This window comes from Parus major, chromosome 4 (assembly GCF_001522545.3).
Source record: "Parus major isolate Abel chromosome 4, Parus_major1.1, whole genome shotgun sequence".
Classification (NCBI taxonomy): Eukaryota; Metazoa; Chordata; class Aves; order Passeriformes; family Paridae; genus Parus; species Parus major.
In genome coordinates, this window is record NC_031771.1 from 5523862 (window position 1) to 5545953 (window position 22092).

Consider the following 22092-nt stretch of genomic DNA (forward strand, 5'->3'; position numbering starts at 1 on the left):
TCAAAGTAAATGTGTTTGTATTAGTAAGGAATGAGGGTGTCTGGATGACTACAGCACATAAGGGACTGTGGATTTTTTTACAAGACCTCATGCTGGATTTATCTGGTGTACAAAATAACACAGACATTGAGAAAGATTAATAAATTGAGTGCTTTTTCTGTCAATAACAATAATCCATGGGAAAATTTGCAAGGTCATGCAATTAAAGGCTAATAATGGAATTCAGCAACAGGCTGAATGAAGGTTGAACAAGTGAATATAGCTGCTGCTCTTTTAATTATGAGAGTTGGGTTTTAAGAGACTTATGGACACTGTTTGAGGACAGGAGATGAGTTAATCATGCCTCTCCTGGATTCACAGAGAGATTTGTTTGAGACTTCAGTTTTATTCCAAAAGCAAAATGGTGTTTTCTTACATAAACCTTATGGTATTAAAGCATGGTGTAATGAGAGCTAACAAAGTGGTAAGTATAATTTTGAAATACTGTGAGTTTTCACTCTTGTTCTTCTCAAGGTCAGTTCCAAAATCTCAAACAATTCTCCCAGCTCTCCCTCATTGCAGTTATATTGTTCAAATTTTGTCATTCCTGTCAGAACCTTCATGTTAGGGTCCTTTGAACTGCCCGGAGTAAAACTCGAGACATTGTGCCGATATCAGAGTCCTCTTAGGTCTGTGACCTCTGAAATGAGATTTGTCCTCTTTGAAGGTAGAAAAAACCTGTGTGTTCTCAACTTCCATCCACTGCAAAAACAAAACCTCCAAAACCTCCAGATAGAACACCCAGCATTGCTGTAGAAATGCCTCTGTAATGAACCAGATTCTGCTGTTGCTGAAGAAGTTCTGTCTCTGGCTTTTCTTTCCAAGCTGTCTAACCTCATTCACAGCAGAGCCACAAGCAGAGGTGTGGTGTGTGCCTGCACAGTCTGCTCTTATAAACTTATTTCTGCATTAGTCTCTCACTACAGACTCGTGTTTTCCTCCACCTGCCCATGCTTTTGTACCAGAGCAAATCTCGGTGTTGAGGGATAGGAACTAAGAGGAGGTGCTTGGAACTGTTTCACAGGGTTTCTATGTACAAAAGCATTTCTGAACCACTTAAAATCCTTTGGTTAAAGTAGATCAGTATCTGCCAAAAAGAAGCCCTCAGGTGCATTTCCACAGCCACATGAAACAAGCAGCCACCTGTGACTGAGTTGTGCAAGTTGCATAGTACCAGCAGATCCTGGTTTTCCTCATCTTTTGCATCCTCAGTTAAGGCACGGAAGTTGTATTTAATAGGAGGTACTATGGTGTGATGTAAATAAATCAAACCTTGTCTGGTTTGCTGAAGAGGAAATTATCCAGGGTTTCTATCTTTTGATCAATAATGGTGAGAGACTGACTTAAATTAGAAAGGAAACAAGGAGCATTGATGGAAAATTAGCACTGAAAGCCACATTGTCCTGTGTGCCTGAAGATTTACTGGGTATCCAATGAACTGCTGAGTTATTGACATCAGACTCTGGGCTGCTAAAATCTCTGCACAGATTCTGGACCAAGCAAGTTTGCTGTGTGCTGGTGTTTAAGAAGTCATTTGGAAAGCTTGACAACTGATAAATTTATCAGACAAATGTGCATTTTTATGCTTAGTCTTTAACACTGCTGTTAAAGCCTTCTCCCTGTCCCTTTTCTTTGATAATTGAAAACAAACCTTTTATTGCACAGGGAAGAAGCTGCCAGTTTGTTATAAATGAATAAAGAAGGGAGGGTACGTGTCACTGGAGATGTTCAAGGGATGAGCTGAACTGTACCATCCCTCTGCTTGCTGACAGATCAAAAGCCAGTACCCTGAAGTGGTATGGCTGCTGTTAATTTCAGAACAGCACCGTGTTTCCCTGGGCTCTGGATTGTGCATACCTGAATGAATCACAGCTCCCTGGGCACACAGGGAATGTACTGGCAATTACACTAGAGAGGTCTTGCTGAAGGAGATCATCTTTACACAAAGCAGGGCGGAAGAAAGATGATACTCATTGTATCTGCCAAAAATCTCTCTCATAGCTATTCCCATAGTCACATAAAACAAGCAGCCACCTGTGATCACGCTGTGCTACACATCCTGTGTTTAAAGATGTTCATACTTTCGTGCCAGTCTGCCCGTTGGGAGGGATTGGGATTGGGATACAAAACTTGCACTTTCACTCTAATCCTTGAAGAACTTCCTCCTTTGCTCTCTGGTGTGTGCCTCTTGTTTGTGTCTTGAAATAGTCCTCTGTTGTGTTATTCTTCAGTAAAATGTGACAGTGCATCCAAATCTCCTTTAGAATTCAGATTTTAATCTTTAACAAGGAAATCTGGAAAAATGGCCCTGATGTTTACTGTGAGGAGCTAGACTGAGGACAGAGCATCATTGTTGTCTAGGGCTGTTCTGTATCCAGGTGATGCTTAAATATGGATTTGTGTGCTCAGTAATGTGAAGATTTTATTCACAAGGTTAAGCATTCCTCTTGTATCTCTGTTACTGCGGGATTCTCCTTGACTTTCATGTAATCCTTCCCTGCTACTGCAAAGCTAATTTTCCAAGCCTACCTCTCTGCTTAAATAATTTCTGTGATGTCTCTGCCAGATTGGGTGCAAGTGAAATGCCTGTTCCTCCAAGGCCAGGTCTGATGTTCTCTCAGCCTCGTGATCGTCTCTCACTTGCTGTTGGTACAATTCCTTCCACCTTCCAAGGCTTTGACTTTGTGCTTCAAGGCTCTGCCACCCTCCTGTTATATATTTAAAAGTGAACTTTTTTTGGGTGTTTCCAAAGCATCCCAGTTTCAGTCATCTTCAGACAGCTTTTCTAATAAATGATTATTGGAAAGATGTTAACATTCCCTGGATTTCTGGCTAATACTGTCTTAAGTATTATCTGTCTTCCGCTGAGGCTGAAAGCATTCTAGGGCATGGGGCTATTACAGTTCTGCCTGGATAGTCCCTAAAACAACTCATATGCAAATAAAAAAGAGTGGTAATTGCTAGGAACTCAGTGAGTGTTATCAAGTAACATCTACTGAAGTTGATGTAATGTTTTTAAAGAGATGGGGCCTTGAACAAGCCAGTCTCTCAATGGAAACTGCTGAAATAAGTGTGAAATGATTTCTTTTTGTCTAGGCTTATGCCACCTTTTGAACTGCAAAAGTTTCAGGATGGCAACAATGCCACAAAAAATTACTGTTCTAGACTCCATTTTCCATTAAATACCTACATTCATTTTGAATCAGTGCTTCACTCCTAAAAACAAATAATTTTGTATGTTAAAAGGAATTAATCTGCCACCTTGACATTTCCAGGTGCTATTCAAAAACCACCTTAAACTTTTGAACTCCAGGACAATGAGCCAGCAGCTCACACACAATTCATTGATGTAAATTCATTCTAACTCCAGCAGGAAGGAAATTCAGTCCAAGAATGCAGCTGTAGATATTTAGAAATGTCCCAAATAGCCATGATAGGTCTGTAACCTATCACTATAAAGTGGTTTGGGTGAAAAGGGAAATGCTGAGCTCAGTAAAGGGAGCACCTGTGGTGTAACCAGGCCCATGGTGGAGCCAACCTGTCACAACTACACAGAAGAAAATGCTGGTGTTGAGCACCAGTATTAAAGCATCCAAGTGGTAACCCAGTCCTGGTAAAGGTATTGTGGGGCCTTGTTCCTCCCTTGTTGGCATAGATTACAGAGGAAGGCTCTGGTCTGCCCATCAGGCTGGGCCAAAAGCACATGGTCTGGTAAATGGATGCATGCCTAGGCAAAGCTAGGAAAGGCTGGCTTGTTTTTCCCTTGACATGTAGCTATTTTCTCCAGTCTCTCCTTTCCTGTGTTTTGGTCAGTATGGGCATGGAACAAATGTGACAGGGAATGGATGTCAGAGGAGGTTTCCTCTCCTTTATTTTCTGCATGGTCTTGCTGCTTAACCTTCCCAGGAGAGGTTTCAGGTGGCTGAACAGAAGGCACAGGGGCAGCAGGAGGCACAAAGAGGAGGATGAGAAGTCTTGAAGGAAACACAGCACAGGTGAAGGATTGTGTTAGGGTTGTGGGATTGGCTGTGGCACTGATGCCAGTTGTGATCCAATGGCCTACAGCCTTTGGAGACTTGGAGTGGGAGGGTTTGTGCTGCCTGACTGAAGCTGTTTGATTGCTTTCCTAAGGCAGCCTTTCCCAGTGCCAGCAGAGCTCTCCGGTTGGCACCTCAGCACGGAAGACATCACATTCAGGGATGTCAGGTCTCCTCTTGTCCCCTTTACTGGAGCAGCTTCTCAAAAGAGCTTTTGTCTGGAGCAGCTGCCCAGACAGCTGGGCAAATCCATGCTGGTTTGTTCCTGTGTTTCCTCTCCCAAGAGCAATACCCAACCCTAGGCTGGAGAGCCAGGCATTGGCTGCCTGACCCAGGATGCTTGCGGTCTTCTCAGAATAACACCACCCTCAACATGAGCTTGGCAAGTGCCACAGGGAACACATGGAAGGAAACAAGATGGATCTGTGAGCAATGCCTTGGGTTGCTCTCCCAGCAGGATGCTTGCAGAGCCGTCATCGGAAGCAGCATTGGCAGTATTCAGCCAGTACTGGAAAATTCAGAGTTTGAAGCTGCCCTGGCTGATTGCACCCAGCTCTGCAATCATGGAATCAGGCTTGGGACTGAGATGGGTGGGAGGTGAGAGCAGCACCTCTGGTGACCCTCACTGCAGCCACGAGGGCTGTGCTCACCACAATAGCACGCCAAGAGCTGAGACTTCTGCAAGCCCCTGTGCTTGAAGACAAACAGCCAGGGCTGGGGACGACCAGGAAGAGCAAGATGTGACACACTCCTCGCCAGAAAGCAGGGACACAGGATGAGGTGGGACAGCAGAGGATGCTTGCTGGTGGCCCTGGCATGTCCCCATGTGGGGAGGTAGAGCTGGTCACACACCTTGCAGTGTTGGGCTTGGCAAACCAGCGGGGCTGTGGGCAGGGATGCTGTCGGCGAGGTCCTGGCACGCTGGCCCTGAGCCCGCAGCCACCGCCCGCACCACAGTCTCCCCTTTGTTTTTGGTGCCGACGCATCCAGAGGCTGTAGCTGCGTTTCCTACACCCACTGGGAGGATGTGGGATTTTCCTGGCTGCAAAATGCAGCAGCAAGAAGCTCTGCAGGCTGGGCCAGTGACTCAGCTGCCAACGATGGGCAGAGGACACTTCAGACGGGCTCTCCCCTCTCCTTGTGTGCAGCAGCCCAAGCCACGGTGCCCTTGCAAGCCTTAATCCTTTAGTTTTCCACCCCGCTCCTAATTTTGCCACACGAGAGAAGAAATTGATCTCGCCAGCAGGAGATACCCCAACCGTTTTGGAGAAACAAACAGATGATTTTAATTTTCAAAATATTTCATTCCTTTCATCATAGTCATTTCTGCAGAAACACAGTCAGAAGTTGCTGTGTAGGAGTATGGATTTCTGGTAACAAGGCCACCTACACAAATCCACCGCAGGAAATAGGAAGCCCATACCTAAAGCCTCCATTGTCTAAAGCCCAGTTTTGCACAAGTGCTAAAGCACTGCTTAGTCCAGCAGCAGGCAATGGGAATAGATGATGCTGAGCCCTTGGCAGGAGGAGGTCAGGATTGCACCATCCTAGACCTTGGCTCAGTGAGTCACGGCATTGCAGGCATTTGAGAGTCAGGAGAATTCTGAATCTCGGCGCAAAAATCCCCGCGCAATAAATAATATCCTGTTAATTCATCTATTGCATCTAGGGTTGATAGCAGGGAGAATAAAAGTACTTGTTTCTTCCCTCCCACCTTCTAAAAGCTCTTTCATTTCCTGGAAAACCTCCTTTAATTGTGATACATAAGCATTTTCAACTCACATTTTCTCTTGGATTTGTAATATAGGCTATATTTAATGCCTTTAGCAATAACAGAGTTGTTTTCTGCAGAATTAGCCCACCCAGACAAGTGACCCAGTTTATCAGGATTTGATAAAAAATATTTACATATTTCACAGCACAAGCAGAATATGCAAACCTCTCGGCCATTTTGATGAGTAATTTATTGGTTCCTAATGTTAAGGAGGAGGATGAAAAAAAGCCAAGTAAAGGGATATGTTTACTGAACAATAGTCTCAACTATGGTAATTTTCTGCTTAGAGAAAATAATTGTAGTTTTAGCACCTGTTTTGCCTGATGTCTGCTCTGGATGGACTGTACCTTCAATCACATGGATTTTTTTTCAACTAGGCAAAAATCTCCTTTTACTTCTGCAAAAGGTACCTGTCATTCCACCACTAACATCAATAACCTCATCAATAATGTAGTTAGCCCAATAGGAAAAAAGCCAAACAAACACTAAAAACTTTGTTTAAATTATATCCTTTCCAAAAGGAGCTATTCCGCAGCAATTCTCTTCAGCTTCACGAGTGTATTATGGAGTGATTCAAACAAAACATTCAAAAGATTTGTGGAAACCGTGCTTCTGTGGATTTCTTGGCCAATCATGTCCTAAGCTCTCTAAAGAGGAAACATGGGGTACACAGACTTAGAACTTACACTGAGATGACCTAATACCATGTTTTTATTTAGATATAGAAGCTGTTTAGATATTATTTTTTTAAACTGAAATACCTTCTTGTGTTTCTAACTCTATCTACAGTCTGTGCTCACTTTTCCCTTGATGTTTAAAGCTTTCATAGTACTTCTCATTTGGATGTCTGAAAAAATTTTGAGGAAAGTATTTGTCTGTTTTCTCCATACTGAGGTGGAGAAGAAACCATACTAGGAAGCAATTTCAGACAATAGCATGGATGTGTGAATTACATCGGTTTTGTTTCACTGCAGTAAGCTATGTTTTTGGGCAGAGAGTGGTCCAAAATAATGCTGGAAATGGGCTAGGTTAGCTATTCCATTTTCTTCCTATGGAAATCTGTTTTTATAGCTATATTTAATTGGAGGGGGTTCATTTCATCGTGAAACTTATGTCACTGCTAGAACCAGTTAGAAGCTTTCAGAGGAAATAAAGTGGCCTTGAGAGCAAGGGAATTTTACACCTTTGCAGCTCAGGCTTGACAACAAATTTTGCTTTGTTAGTATTCTCTGTGTTGAATCTCATCCAGACAAGCAAAAAAAAAAAAATGCCTTGAGCAATTTCAAGTTCAGTAATCAGTGGCAGCCTGGACTGCAAAGAGTTTAAGAGCTATAGGTTTAGGTCCCCACAAGGCCACTGGAGTTATGCCACATCCCTAAAGGTCAACACACTCACCTTGGGGACAAGAGTCTAATTCTCAAAAATCCTTGTTCCTCTTGACTCGAAGCAAGGCCATAATTCCAGTTTTTCCACATCCCAAGAGAGGGCCACAAGCATCCTGCAGCGAGCCTGGCTCTGTCTCTCTGCTGGAAGTTGTTCCATTTGATAGCACTATTCCCAAAGGGTGAAAATAACTCTACAGAGTGGTCATAGCACTCGGGGCGACTGTGTGAAAGGCAAGTTGAGTTCTCTGCTCTCCTGAGAGAGTGCCTGCAATTATTGATACAGAGTGGGAGTTTCAGAAAGTGTGGTTTGGGGGTTTAGCTTTGAACAGCTAATGACTAATAATTACAGCATTTTGCACATGGGTTGTGAGAGCAGCCTTGCTTTCTTCATTTCAGAGAAAATATTTCTGTATCCAACCACGTATTTCAAGCCTAGTCTGGATGATGTTTGTGTGCCTGCTTTCCCTCGTCATTGAAAGTAACAGTGGAGGCAAAGAAGCATCAAAGCCTCACACGTCAGTAACCGGATGCCCTCTAGCGAGGCTGCCACGCTCTCAGACCTATGGGACTGTATGGAGAGGCGTGACACGAAGGAAGCTGGCTTTGCAGATTTATCCCCTGAGGCTGCCTTTCCTCAAGTGGCCGAGGCTCATCTCAGCCTCTAGACGGAGCAGTTTGCTGCCCTGTGCCCTGCTCAAAATCCACTTCTGCTATCCAGGGGCATTTAAAAGCAGCTGTAGTGTGGCAATATTCGATTCATTTAACTCCGTGAGGAGGTTTCCAAGGAACTAATATCCAACATTTCAAATGCTTCACCAGGCAGCTTGCAGGATGTGAGTTAGTCTTCGCAACTGTAAATGACCAATTTAAATATTTTAATATTAAATGCCTCATCAGTTTATGGAACTATTTGGGCTCTGTTAGTAAGACTCCTGGCATGTGAATGTACACAAATGTTTCCTATGTTGCTTCCCCCCATCCTTTTTTAAATGCCAAGATTAGGTGGACCTGAAAAGAAGCCTTTTTTCTTCTGCAATGTTAGAAGCTGATCCTGTGCTCATTACTCTGAAAACAAACTCACACCTAATGAAGTGAGAGCACAGCACTCCTCGGCAGCTCCTTGGATCTTTCTACCCTAAAGCCAGCTGGAGATTTGCCTTAGTGTGGGACTGGCAGGACTGTGGGACCAGACTGTAGGTTTAAGAGATGATGCAGAACTTAGAAGCTGCATGTGGGGGATTCAAATTGCCATGCAATTGTTGTATTTTGGAATATAACTTGTAAACATTTTTTTTCTCTTGAACTATTTTGTATTTTACTAAAAGTCTGGTACTTTTTAATTTCAAAACATACCTCAGAAGACATTTGCAATATTATCTCTCAAGCACCTATGTATTGCCCTTACCAATGCTTTGATATTTAGGTGTTTGCCAGACACAAACTACAGTTCCACTTTCCTTTCTGTACAGTATCTGCCTAGAATGAACACTCAGAGTGAAAACCAGGCTTTGCTGATGGTGCAGAAGGATCTCAGCTGGGTGCACACAAGGAATGTTTGAATTGCAGCCACCTGAGGGGAATCTGCAGATGCCAGGTAAGGACCCACTCTCTGTGTCAGTGTAAGGAGAAGAGGGATGCAAAGGATGGGGTTCACCAGCTGCCAGGCTGAAGAGGGGAGGATTTCCCTCACTATCCTGCAAAATAAAGCACCAAGAGACACTTGCTAACACTCACAAGCTTTGTGCTCATTCAGACACTGCTTGACATTCCAGACTTCAGAGATTAATGGGCAAGCCAGAAATAACATTTCACCATTGTAGTACACACGGCAGGGATGATTGTGTGGCATTTTCCTACCTTCAGAGCAGGTAATGGGATTAGAACAGGAAGAGAGAAGTGACATGCATCATAGGTAAACCACAGTCATCAATCTCTTCCTGTGGCAGCATAAAAGAAAAAGTACAGTCACTCTTAATAGGCTCTGGGATTCCCCATAATCAACTAGAACTTCAAACTTCCCTTTCTGAATTTATGTGGTTAGTACTAGAAACTTTTAATCAGCAGAGTGGAAGAGGAATTACGTGACAGACTACTGCACCTAAGAATTCCTCTCTTAGAAAGAAGAGATAAATGAAAGTGAAAATGTGCTTGGTGAACCATTTAAGACTTGAAAATAATTAAGAAAAATAGAAAATAATCACAAAAACTTCTTAACTTGCAAAACAGTTTTATTTCACACTTATACAAAGTTAAGACATTTTAAAACACAGTACTATAGATTACATCTATGGCCACCATGTTAACAGGGGACTTCTTGGGCCTCTGGAGCTTTACAGGATTTGAAAGTTTTGAAACTGATTGTCTATAAAGGATAAACTCTCCTGCAGAGCAACATAATCAGATAGCAGGCTGTGTATCACTGCTCTATAATTCAGAAAGAAATCTGGCTCTCCAGTAAGTTCTGGATTGACAGCAGATGCAAGAAATACTGAAGAAAATGAAGGTACTCCTAAAAGAACCACCCCAAAATCTGTGATGTGCAAAATGGATTTGGAGTGCATGGATCTAAGTATATTCAGTGCTCCACAGATGTCCATGGTGAGCTACTTTTCACTTCAGATGCAAATCCTCTCTGCAATGTAACTGTCAACAACACAAAATTTACTCTACTGCACCATGGAACCAAACTTTTTAGTTTACCTGAAGGCCTGGACAGCAGCTTTGTAATGTCTGGGGAGTAAGAACAACGGCACAAGGTGTTGCCTGGTTATTATAAACAATAAACTTTGGTCACCCAAGTAGGTTACATTCAAGTTTCATTCTGTTTTCAGGTGATCAGATAAACACAACATCTACAGATGGCACACAGCTCCAAAGGAAGAACCAAATCTACATTGGCATTCCATTAAATCCAGAGACAACTTGCCAGAAGGAAAACAGTGTTTTGTACAGAAATACAGACAAATACGCAATTTAATTTCGAGTCTTTCATGGAAATAAACAACAGGAGACAAATACCAAAAGATAACCTCAAAAACCTTCAAAGGAATAAAAAATACTGTGCTTGTCCCTTCAATCAGTAGCCTTAGGGAAGGCAAAGTAGCCTCTCCCAGCAGGAGTGGGAATCTTCACATCTCAAGTGAAGTATCTTTTTGTTAAATAGTAAAACACAATGGTGTTTATCCAAAATGGCAATCAGGGAAGTGGTTATGGTGGAGGGGAAGGGACCCTGCCTTGCAGGCTCAGTTCATCCTTCCTTTTGACTTCTGCAGTATCTCATTTTGGCAGTTTTGGGTACTGCAGCTCTCTTTCCCCAATTATCTTTGTTGAAAAAGAGAAATAAACCAAAAAATCTGTCCTTTCAGACTTTGTTCACATGGCAGAAAATATGCAGAAGGCACAAGCCCAGTTTTTAAGCCTTTTCCAGGTTATCTTTTGGACCAGCTGTATAGCAAGGCAACAAATACTAGTATAAGCTGGTTTTCTTCATGATTCTCAAAAATTCTTGCTCACTTACTTCTCCATCTCCATCTCGATCAGCTTCATCAATCATTTCCTACAAAACACAGTGTATGTTTGATCAGGCACTGGACTCTAAACACAAGATATTTCAGTCATTGAAACAACAATAAATCAGAGGCACTTCATGTGAAAACAACTATGTATTGTCTGCTTTTCATATTTCTGACCCCTCAGCCCTTTTGGTATAGGACTAAATTCACACTCAGTCCCTAGGAGCTACAGGAATTGTCTGTGCCTGTTAGAAAAGGTCTGGCAAATCAGAATTTACCTGAAGTTCTTCATCTGTTAAATTTTCTCCCAGCTCCTTGGCAACCCTTTTCAAGTTTTTGAATGAAATTTTTCCTGTGCCATCATCATCAAATAATCTGAAAGCTTTCAGGATTTCTTCTTTTGAATCCTTTTCGCTCTAAACCAAGAGTAAAGCGTATGTTAATCAGAAAACCCCTGACACTGAGATGTTCCTTTTTCTTATGCTGCCACAAGAATTTCTGCTAAGAATTCCTACCATTTTTTGTGTCATCATAGCCAAAAAGTCTTCAAAGTTGATGGTGCCACTTCCTTCCTTGTCAATGTCTGCTATCATCTTCTTAATCTCTTCCTTCTTTGGCTCAAAGCCTAAGGCACGCATCGCAACCTGTCCCAAAATAGAAAAACAAATTCTGTCAGGAGGCCACCAGAATTCTGGTCTAAGAGCTGAGCTAAAGCCTGTTTCATTTCCCTGTACAGAACTCTAGTCACAACTCACTGCCAGGAAAACACTTTGGTGTCCTTCCTCTACCATCTTCTTTCATCTTGCTGAGCAATAGCAGTGTAAGTTTGGTATTCTTAAGATGTTGCTTTTCCTACATGGTAGTGGAAATCCTTACTTTATATCAGGCAGATGTAGCTCATGTTTCCACGTTACAGATGCAGAAATTGAGCAGAGTGTATGTGAAAAATCAAAGTAAAGGAGATAGCTAAATTTAAAGTGTTCATGCTTACAAAAAAAACCCCTCAAACACATTAAATCACTGGGAGACAACTGGGAATCATCTTCCCCCTTGTACTACTGTATGTATGCAAGAGCACACACACTGCCTGAATTATTACTGAAACACAACTCAGATCTCTGTTTTGTTCTTTTCTAAATTAAAAAACAGGTCATTTTTTGATTACATATATGTAAATATGGTTGCAACTTTCCTGAATGTGTGCAAAATCTGTGTTTAGTTCTCGGGTGAAGAAAATACTTGATATTCTGATACTCATCCCAGAAAACAAAAGTTTACTTCCCAAGAACAAGCACCTTAATCATGAAACCTGAAACTGTTTAGTTTCTCTAATGCTCAGCTGTTCAAAGCTGTGAGATTTAAACAGCCACACAGCACAGAAGCCTGTCTGCTGTGAATCATTGCATGCAGAGTGCACCCCAAATTCAGTCACGACAACAAGCCATTACTCTTCTTTGTACTCCAAAACTGTTTTAAAGTAGGGCTGGACAAACAGAAAAAGCAGCTCCGATTTTGAGATCAAAGATATTTCCATCTCAGAGGAAAAATGAAAAAAAATGTTTGAAAACCTTCAGCTCTTTTATGTCGATGCTTCCAGATCCATCAGTGTCAAACAAATCAAAAGCTTCTCTGATCTCCTGCTTTTGCTCTTCTGTAAGTTCAGGTTTCAAGCCACTTTTCTTCCGCTGGGCTGTACCTAAGCCAGGTTTTCTATAGTTGGATGCCTTCAAAAAGTGAAGGGAAAGACAATAAGAAACAGCACATTCCAGCAAGAATTTCAAATACACTAAATTATAAATGACATAATAACATTAAATAATAAATGGCATAAATAACATTAACGCTGTAGCAGAGGCGAGAGACATTCCTTGCTGCAAGTGGTAGACATTGAGTCTATCTCAGCTTCCTTTAAGTTACTGTAGAAAGAAAAAAAGAGATTTTGTTCCTGGGGAATGCAGATTTGGGCTTCCTGTTTTCTGTTTTAAACTGAAAGACTATCAACTAAAGGAATAATGCCAGAAAAACAGGTGGGCAGCCTGAAAATGAGCACTCCACTGAGGTGACCACGACCCTCTGCGCCTCCTGCTAGTTCCCTTCCCTGCAGGTTTACCTGAAAAATATGAGTACAACATCCTCACAGCTAAAGAGGGTGGTCTCTTAGGGTCTTGGCTGTAAACGAGACTCAAAATCAGCCACTCCTGTGGGGAAAAAAGTTTAAAGGGAGCTGTGTGGCTCCAGGCTGCCTGTCCATCGAGTAGATGTGGAGCCAGGCAGCAACATCCTGTGGGAGCAGTGAGACCAACACACAGTCTGTCCCACAAGGAGAACTTACATATATAGAATAATCTGCTTGTGCTGAGCTGGTGCATCATTATCCAGGACACTCCCGAGACCTTTCCTGCCTCTGGTGTAAGGCAGTGCAGCGTAAGTGTTCCTCCCCTCCTATAAAGCAGGAAAAACGCCTTCCTCAAGTAGTTTTGTTTTTAAATCAGCAGCAGAGAGATTTTCACTGCTGCTGCAGTGGCAGCAGTGGAAGGAAAGGCAGGGCTTTATAAAAAACAAGCACAAAGCAAGCAATTTGTTACCTAGGTACTGCTGACCAGTCTCTTGCCTCTGCTGAATTGTTCCCATTTTTAGGGCTGGGATCTGTCTTTTCACTCAGAAGATTCCATTTTCTCGTATTTGTTAATGAAATTTCGTTTTTCACCGTGATTTGTCCCTCCCCGCTCGGATTGCAAAGCCATTTGTCTGTCTCAGCCCTGACTTCCCTCTGCCATTAACACACCTATCAGACTTCCACTCTTTATACGCTGCTCTGGGAAGCAGACGCACGAGGCCTCTTCCTGGCAACGGAGACTTTATCATTCCATTTATTTCACATACGACTTGTGCAAATCCCTTTCAGGTTCCACCTCCGGGCCTGGCCGGTGCCATTCCAACAACGCTGCGGGGGTCTGTCAGCTGTGCCAAGAAGAACCAGGCATGCCGAGAGCAGGCGACGTATTTTGCGAATCCCGGTGTTTTTCCGGGCGTGTTTTTCCCATTGGAGTGGAGGGGCCTCTCCGAGGTGCGCTGTGCGAGGTAACCCGGCAGCAGCGACGGGCTGGGCAGGGCTGGAACCTGAATGGGGTTTGCACAAGGAGCAGTGTCGGTGGGAAGGGAGCCCGCGGCGGGGAGGGCGCGCTCACCATCCAGCCGGGAATGCCGCTCCGGGACGGGACCGGACGGGACGGCAGCTCCGCACCGCCTCGCGCAACCGACACGCGCCGCCCAGGCGGCCAATGAGCGGGCGGAACGAGCGCGGGGACCCGCCCCCCTCGCGGCGCCGGCCAATGGCGGCGCGGCGTGCCCGTGAGGGACAGCTGAGGGAGCGCGAGGGCGGGCCCGCCCGCGGGGCGTCTGAGGGAGCGGCGGCCGTGTCCAGGCAACTCCGTGTCCAGGGAAGCGCCGGGAGCGCGGCCCCTCCGGTGAGACACCCGCACCGACCCGCCGGGCACCCTCCGGCCCGCAGGAAGCGGCCAGGCCGCCGCCAGTGCAGTTCCGGTGTGTCCGCTCCGGGCGGCTTCCCCCCCGGCCGTGTGGGGCAGGCGGGCCGGGACGCGCTTCCTCTCCCTAGCAATACTGCGACGTAATATTCAAGTGGGCTTTCGCTGTGTGGGACGGGAAAAACAAACAAACAGAATCAAAAAAAAAAAAAAAAAACCAAAGCAAAACGCTTTTTTGGTTTTGGAAATTTGGAATAGCTACGCAAAGGGGCCTTCAGGGAGCTGGAATAAATGATGTGAATAAATTTCAGTACCTGAAGGGAATTTGTAGGAAAGATAAATAGGGGCAGAACTTTTATTTATTTATTTATTTATTTATTTATTTATTTATTTATTTATTTAATAGTATATGATAATAATTTTTATTATATAATATATATTTATTATTATATTTTATAGTGATGGGACAAGGAGGAATGGGTTCAAACTGACAGCCGATTTAGGTTGGATATTAGGAAGAAAGTCTTTATTGTGAGGGTGGTGATGGACTGGAACAGGTTGCCCAGAGAAGTTGTGGATTCCCCAAGCCTGGAAGTGGCCAAGGCCAGGCTGGACGTGGCTCTGAGCAACCTGGTCTGGTGGAAGGTGTCCCTGCCCATGGCAGGGGGGTTGGAACTGGATGGGCTTTAAGGTCCCTTCCCACCGAGACCATTCTGTGATTTGAATCTGAGCATAAGAGGTGCAGGACTCAGGGTTCTCAATTCTTGTTGTGTGTACTTCATTATTCAAAAAGGGAGCTTTGTTTCAATCTGCCACGGGACCATGGTGTGGAAGAGATTTTGAGGGAAAGAAGATTTCTTTTTGGTGTGTTAAGAATGATTGGTTGGTCAAAACTTTAAAGTCTTGATAATTTCTAAGTTATGAAGAAGTGGCATTGCTTTTATTTCACTTATGAAGTATTCATGCATGCTAATTGGACTAAAGAGAATTTGGAATAAAATATGTTTTTCCGGACTTGAAGGTTAAAGTCAGTGGCATGACTTGTTACTAAGAAGGATCTGTGCAGAGCTCTTGAGTTTTGCACGTAATTTGTCCATTCTGCTCTAATGAACTTTTGCCCTAAGTAAGGCAAATAACTGAAATTCCAGGCATCAGGGCAGGAGGGAGGCAGTAGTTCCACACAGCCTGTACTGCTGGAAGTGTAAGAAACCATGGGAATTAACAGCTCTTTACTATCAGCCAGCCAGAAACAATTCCATTTTAACAGTGCCCCATTTCTGCAGCTCTGCCCATTGATTTCTCGTAATAAGTGTGCAGGAAGAAGAACTGCTTTATACAGAGGAAAGCTGTGTTCAGGGGTAGACTGTTAGATTAATGTTTGGTGATTGGTGCTCTGGTGTGCTGTGAGGATGGGGCAGTAATTTGTGATCTGTTCACAGATGCTGCCCACCGCCCATGGCTTTCAGGGATGTGAATGCCAGGAGACACATTGGACTCCAGCAACTCTCATCCTTAGCATCCACTGGGAGAACATTCCTGGGACCAATGAAATCACATAAATTCATTGTGGATGAAAGCACCAACCAGAGCAGATTGATTTGTTCTGCTGTTAGGCTGATTGAGAGTTTGGATTTGACAAGTGCTGTTGGACAGCTTCTTCATGAAACCATTCAGGCTCAGAACAAGGAGTTTAAGACTGGGATGAGCACCCTGTTGTTCCTGGTAGGGGCATGGAGCAATGCTGTGGTGGAGTGCCTCCAGCAGAATGTTCCTGTTCCAGCAATAGTGTCTGTGATGTCTGAGGGGTTGAACTCTTGCTGTGAGAGAGTCCAGTGTCTTCAGATACCAATACATGATGTAATGAAAGAGCTTTGTTCTAGCAGAGTTAGGCCAAAGGCTTTTGAAAGCAGAACTGGCCAAGTTGGACGACATAGTCTCACACATCCTTGGAATTTTCTGTGTTTTCAGAGAGATATTTCTGCAACAGAAGTAATTCCAATAAATTCTTGTTCCCATCAAGGAGATGATTGTAATTTTAACAAATGCCTGGTTTCACCCTTGGCTGGCTTTGGTTCAGCAGCTTCTGTTGTCAAAGCAGTGGGTGACAGAAGTTCATCTGCGCTGTCTGGAAGTGGTGTTACTGCATCCAGCTGTATCACACGGAAGCTAACCCACAGCAGACACTTCAGCACTCTAGGGAAAAGCCGTTTCTCAAGTCAGCAGGATAATTTTCAGGGATACCTTTCAGGACCACCAGCAGATCCGTGTGCATGTTGTGGTTTGGGACACCTGGCAATGGCTCTGAGCCATGGAAACCAGAGCAGCGTGAAACTGCTACAAAGCATTGCTGCTTATCAGCAAGAGAGAGCAGAGTGCGGCGGCTCTTCCCAGATTAATATTGCAGAGATTGTGACGTGCTGTGTGCTGGGCCTGCCTGAGAGCTATTCCTGTGTCTCCCCGGGCTTTGTCACATTAGTGTCACCAGAGCAAGCCACAGTCATCAAACACCTTGCAGACAAGCCCCTCCGGATTCTGCTGATGGATGGTGACCTCACGGAGCGGTACCGACACTTAGGTTTTAACAGACCACGTAATGTAAGGACCGTATTGGAGCATCCCAACCCACAGGGAGGCAGGGCGGGAGACTTGTGGCTAAGCAGAATGTCGGATATTCTGATGAGCTTTGAAGTAAACCTGGTTTTGGTCAAAGGAAGCGTGTGCAAGAACTTCATGGAAAGGTGCATTGCCAGCAGAATACTGGTAATCAGCTGCGTGTCCAGGGATGTGCTGTGTGCCTTTGGGGCGGCCACTGGTGCCCAGGCAGTGACGTACCTGAGCCAGCTGAACGCTTCCCGTATCGGGAATGGGGCCTGGGCGGAGCTGTGGGCGGCCAGCGATGGGCGTGCGGTGGATCTGGGCGAGCTGGTGCCGGCGCGGATCAGCGCGGGAGGCATCGCCCTGCTCACGGCCGTGCTCACCACTGCCCTGCCTTGCAAGGCGCAGCTCCTCGAAGACCAGTTCTGGACTTTGCTGTATCGACTCCATCACGCTCTAAAGGACGGGAGGGTTTTCCCTGGGGGCGGTGGGGTGGAGCTCTTGTGCCTCAGTCACATCCAGGCGCTCGAAGGGCAGCCTGGGCGACCGGGAAACGACAGAGTTGTGACAGAGCTTCCCAGTCCCTGGCTGGCAGAGTACAAATCCGTTGTGCTCCAGGCATTGGCAAGTGGCTGGAAGCGGTACCTCGCCGTGGTCCTCTGTAATACTGCGAAGGCCAGCTCGGAGCTGGAAGCAGGTGCCTTAGTGGATCACCACCTCCAGAAAGCAGCGGCCTGTGGCTCTTCCTCAGCTTATATTTTGGAAGAGTTTAGGAGAGGTGGAGTGCTCAGGGGTGGCTGTGATCCCTTCCCTGACCAGGTCACAGATTTAAAGGTTTGTGATAACGTTGCAGCCAAGACAGAGGCGTGGAGGAGAGCTCTGGACCTGGTGCTGCTGGTGCTTCAGACTGATGCCGAAATTATCACAGGCCCCAGAAGGAATCAGATCCTGAACTCGTCTGTGTCGAACGAATTTATGTTTTTATAGGATTTTCAGGATTTGTAAGTCCATGAGTCAGTGGGAGAAGCCCAGATGCAACCTAATGATTTTATAAAGCAAACAGTGAGATGAGATTGTGACTTTAGAATGTAACAGCAGAAGTCAGAATGGGAGACAGTCACAAGGTAATTTTTTATTTCTAGAAATGGGAAATAAATAACAAAAACCACTTGTGGACTTACCTGTAACTCAGGCCATGCGTTTCTGGCTAATGGTATTGCCTGTATGGATGTCTCCTAATGTTTTCTGAAGAAAGGTGGAGATCACCTACATAATGTTGCTGTACTTCTGCTATACTTCCGTTAAATGAAAGAATATAATGTAATTATTTCTTAATTAATACCTTGTTCTTAATTTTTTAATTGTTTGCATTTATGCAAACATAAAAGTAAGACTTGAAATAATGTGAGTGTTACATTTTATACTGAGAGATTGTATGAATAAATTCTATTTTTGCGTATTTATATGGTCCATACATCTACGATTTCCCAATATATACCCTCTGGAATTTCTCTGGTTTTGACCAATTCAGGCTGAATCCTTCATTTCGGTATTACAGACTGGATGCATCTCTACACAACATTTTCTTTTACCTTGCCAACTGGATTTTTAGATAATTTCCATGGGGTCTTTCAGCTGTCTTTGCAGAGAGGAAAATGTTGCTGTAAGTTTTAGGTGTTGGCTGACAACTGGGAAAGAGTCTATCATGGTGATTGAGGCACGACATTTTTGCTGTGTTACAGCACTGACAGTTTGAAAGCTGGGCACTGGAGACCTGGCACTTCATTGCAAGAGAGAGGTGTGTAACTATGGAGATTTTTTTTTTTCTGAACTTGGCATTCTGAGTCACACTGAAAGTGAAATGTCTCACCAGTCTGGTGAAAATAGAATGGAAAACAAATGGAAATGGTGATGCTAAAGAGGATCCTTGCATTCAAGAACTTTCTTATTAAAATGTTCATGGCTGGCAGCACAGATAATGAAATTCATCCATAAATGAGGTTTATTGGGTCTGTCTTTGAATTAAAGTCATGTTACATCTCTGACTTGAAACTAAATATTCTGGTTTTCTGACAGATCCTAGAATTTGGTGGATTTTGGCAAAATACTGTAGAGGTTTCTAATTTTAATTTGGAACAGTAGTTCCTAGAAGCATAAGGCTCTCGTTTGATTACTGCTTTGATCATCCTGCTATTTTCATCATTAATTGGTTGGTAGATTGATGTGTAGCTGCTTGGCCACACTCTTGATGTACTAAGACATGGGAGAGAAAGAGTCTGGTAGATCAAAAGAGGCAAAAGGAGCTGGGGGCTGTTAAGAGAGGATTAAATGGAAACACAACATATAAATAAATATAAACAGACTCTGCTGCTCTGCAAGTGGTTGCAGCTCATGTTTGGCTTTGTGCTGTTTTTCTTGAGCCTCCTGTGCTGAGCATTGCATAACCCCTATTCCCAGGAAAAGATCCACTTGGACTTTATTTGAATAATAGAGTGAAGTGTGTTATGGAAAATCTGCAGACAGGAATTGTATTGAGGTGGTCCAACATCTATTTATGGGACTTTTAGACACTGGGAGCTGACGCACCAAAATGTTGAGAAAGTCCAAAATGATGTAATTTTTCCAATCAGGCTTTTAAAAAGCACATAATGATAAATTTAAATGTTGTGATGCCAAAACCAGGACAAGAGATTTTCAAAAAATCTGTCAGAAGCTACATTTTGATTAATTAATGCATGTTCTTCTACAGGCCAAGGAAATGGAACATTTTATAAACTAGGTAGTTCTGGGTTACTTAAAATTCTCTCTTTGATAAGCACAGAAGATTACCATGCAAGCTCTCCTCAAGACATCCTCTCCTGCAGGTTGGAATACAGCATACTGGTGTGGCTCCCTCAGCCTCAGATCTGCTGAAGCTCTCTGCACCACGGAATGGAGATCCTGTGCCTGTGTGCCATGGCGTTCAGCACAGAAACGATTTCAACATCTGCCACAGGCGATTCCAGCTCCTGCCAGGCAGAGGCTCCTCCTCTGGACATAAAGGCTGTTTGTGTAGAGCTTGGTGTGATGGCAGAGCTAAGCTTTTACATGTGATGTGCTTGGGAAATTGGGAAATGCCTGAGATTTCAGGGAGTTGGCACATCTTGCTCCCCGCTGGAACCAAGTCCCAGTCAGGTGCCTTGTTTCTCTCTTGCATCCCGGTATCATCATTCCCAGCTCACTCCACCTTCTGTTTAGGGCTGATGGCATCATATTTCATATTTCTCTCTATAAAACAAATTTTTAGGCCTCTGCTCCTTGAGGATTTCCTGAAATGTAGTAGAGGTCTTCTTAATCATAGTAACCAGACCCTTGTCCCAAGCTGAGCCAGCCTGGAGGGCACAGCCACCTGCAAATTCCATCCCTGTAAGGGACATGGACCAGTGATGAGTGGCTGTCAGGAGGCACCTGAGAATTTGCCTGCTACCAGGTGTGCTGAAAATGTGAGCTGGAAAACGTAGGTGACTGTGTGTGCCTACAGCAGTCCCCAGGTGGGCAAAGGAGTGACTCTGGGAGGATGAGGAGAAAACTGTTCAGACTGTTTGCTTGCACTGAACTCCTTTAGATATCCCAGAACACGGCTGATGGAGAGGCTGGGAGAACATTTTCCTTTTTTTTAGAGGAGAGAGTTGGAGATGGCAATCAAATCTAGGAGAAAAGTTATGGAGTGACAAGAGATTTTCAGCTCTGCTTACAAGGATGAGGCGACTGGCAGGCCTGAGTCATCCCATCAGTCACACTGCCAGCAAAAAATCCTTCTGAAGAATGGGAGGACCTGACCTGCTTCCATGCAGAGCAGGTTGGCCTCCCATAACCAACTCAGGCAGGACATCTACAGGAGCTGAAGCAACATCACCAGGTATCGAGTGAATGAAATGTCTTGTAACTGGTTTGGGTTTTTTTTTTTGTTTGTTTGGGTTTTTTGTTTATTTTTTTATCTTCTTGTGTGTAAACTCTATAAAATTCCCGTGTAAACTCCCTGTTACATGAAACTGCCAAATTCAAATGGGGCTGAGCTGCTGCTTCAAGAATGAACTTGCTGTTCTGGAGCCAGCTGCGTTGCCAGGACTGCTGTGAGCAGCAGGCACTTCTGGGAGTAACAGAGACCCATTACAAGCCTGACAATTTGTTTTACCCAGTTTTATCCCTCTTTCTGTAGATCAGCAGCCCTTTTGAGATAATTCCACACCAGTAGAGTCAGAGCACAGTTTGTATGACATAATTTGGAAAAATTGAAAAATTACAAACTTAATTCTGCCACTTGCCACCAGCATCGTTGCATTAATTAACCATTTATTGCAAAGCTGCAGGACCAAGACCTTTCTTTTCTAACCAAAATGAATAGTTCTGAAGTCTTAAAGGGCTTTTTCTTTGCAGATAATGTTGCTCCAAGACCTGATGTCCACAGGGATGCTTCTAACCCAGGTGACGGAGGAGGGAGAACAGCTCAGCTGCATGCACAAACCAGAGACTGGGTTTGATGCTGAATAGTGGGAGGGAGAAAAGAACACACCTCTCTATTTTGGCTCCCTACCTGTTTATTCTGCTCATAATACCCATTTCTGTAGATTTTTGGAAGGCACCCACACTGAAGCAGAAGCAGTGCTTCTGCTGATTTCGATGCTGGTTTGCTGTGAGTACTGGGATTCAGCTTGTTTTCCTGAAAACTCTGTAGGAACAAGGGCAGTTTGGGGCAGAGATGCAGAATGGGAGGAGAGAGTAGCTCCCCAATTTCTCCTTCTGCATCAGGCCCTGGGTGACCCCTGGGGAGTGGCTTCATGTCACATTTGTTCCAACCCCGAGTTCCCAGCACCATTCCCAGCAGCCATGTGTTCCCATGCTGAGATGTGTTTGGGAGGAGTCTTTCTCAGAGGGTGGAAAGAAAGGCTGGGCCATGATCATGCACAGATGGTGAAAGAGCTCATGAGAAGGGGGAGAAACTAAGGGCTGTATTTGGTTTCCCTGCCTAGCAGAGATTCAAAACAAAAAAGTGTTTAGTTCAAAAGGAATTCTTTCCTTGGGGACCAAGTGCTACTCCAAACAATAGGATTATTTTTCCATTATTGCAGGAGTAGTAAAGATAGCATGCAGTTTTTATTTAGAAGTAATGGGAAGATTCTCCCCAACTGTGTTTTATTCCAGCTGAAATAGAATGAGTTTAGTGCTATTCAAAACTTTCGTCCACTATGTTGTGAGACCAAATATTTAACCAGCATTGCAGATTTG

The 22092-nt window shown here is 44.1% G+C and overlaps 2 protein-coding genes across 2 annotated transcripts; one reads left to right on the forward strand and one right to left on the reverse strand.

The window, feature by feature from the left end:
- Positions 1-9445: 9445 nt before the first annotated feature.
- LOC107202985 (caltractin) lies at positions 9446-14021 on the reverse strand. Its single transcript, XM_015624146.2, has 5 exons — positions 13936-14021; positions 12316-12471; positions 11263-11391; positions 11026-11163; positions 9446-10791 (listed from the first exon to the last, which is right to left on the reverse strand). The coding sequence occupies exons 1-5, from the start codon at positions 13936-13938 to the stop codon at positions 10702-10704; spliced, it is 516 nt and encodes a 171-aa protein (XP_015479632.1). The 5' UTR covers positions 13939-14021; the 3' UTR covers positions 9446-10701.
- Positions 14022-14132: 111 nt separating this feature from the next.
- Positions 14133-19205, forward strand: BBS12 (Bardet-Biedl syndrome 12). Its single transcript, XM_015624143.3, has 2 exons — positions 14133-14214; positions 15672-19205. Exon 2 carries the CDS (start codon positions 15688-15690, stop codon positions 17812-17814), a length of 2127 nt encoding a protein of 708 aa, XP_015479629.1. The 5' UTR covers positions 14133-14214; positions 15672-15687; the 3' UTR covers positions 17815-19205.
- The last annotated feature ends 2887 nt before the right edge of the window (positions 19206-22092 follow it).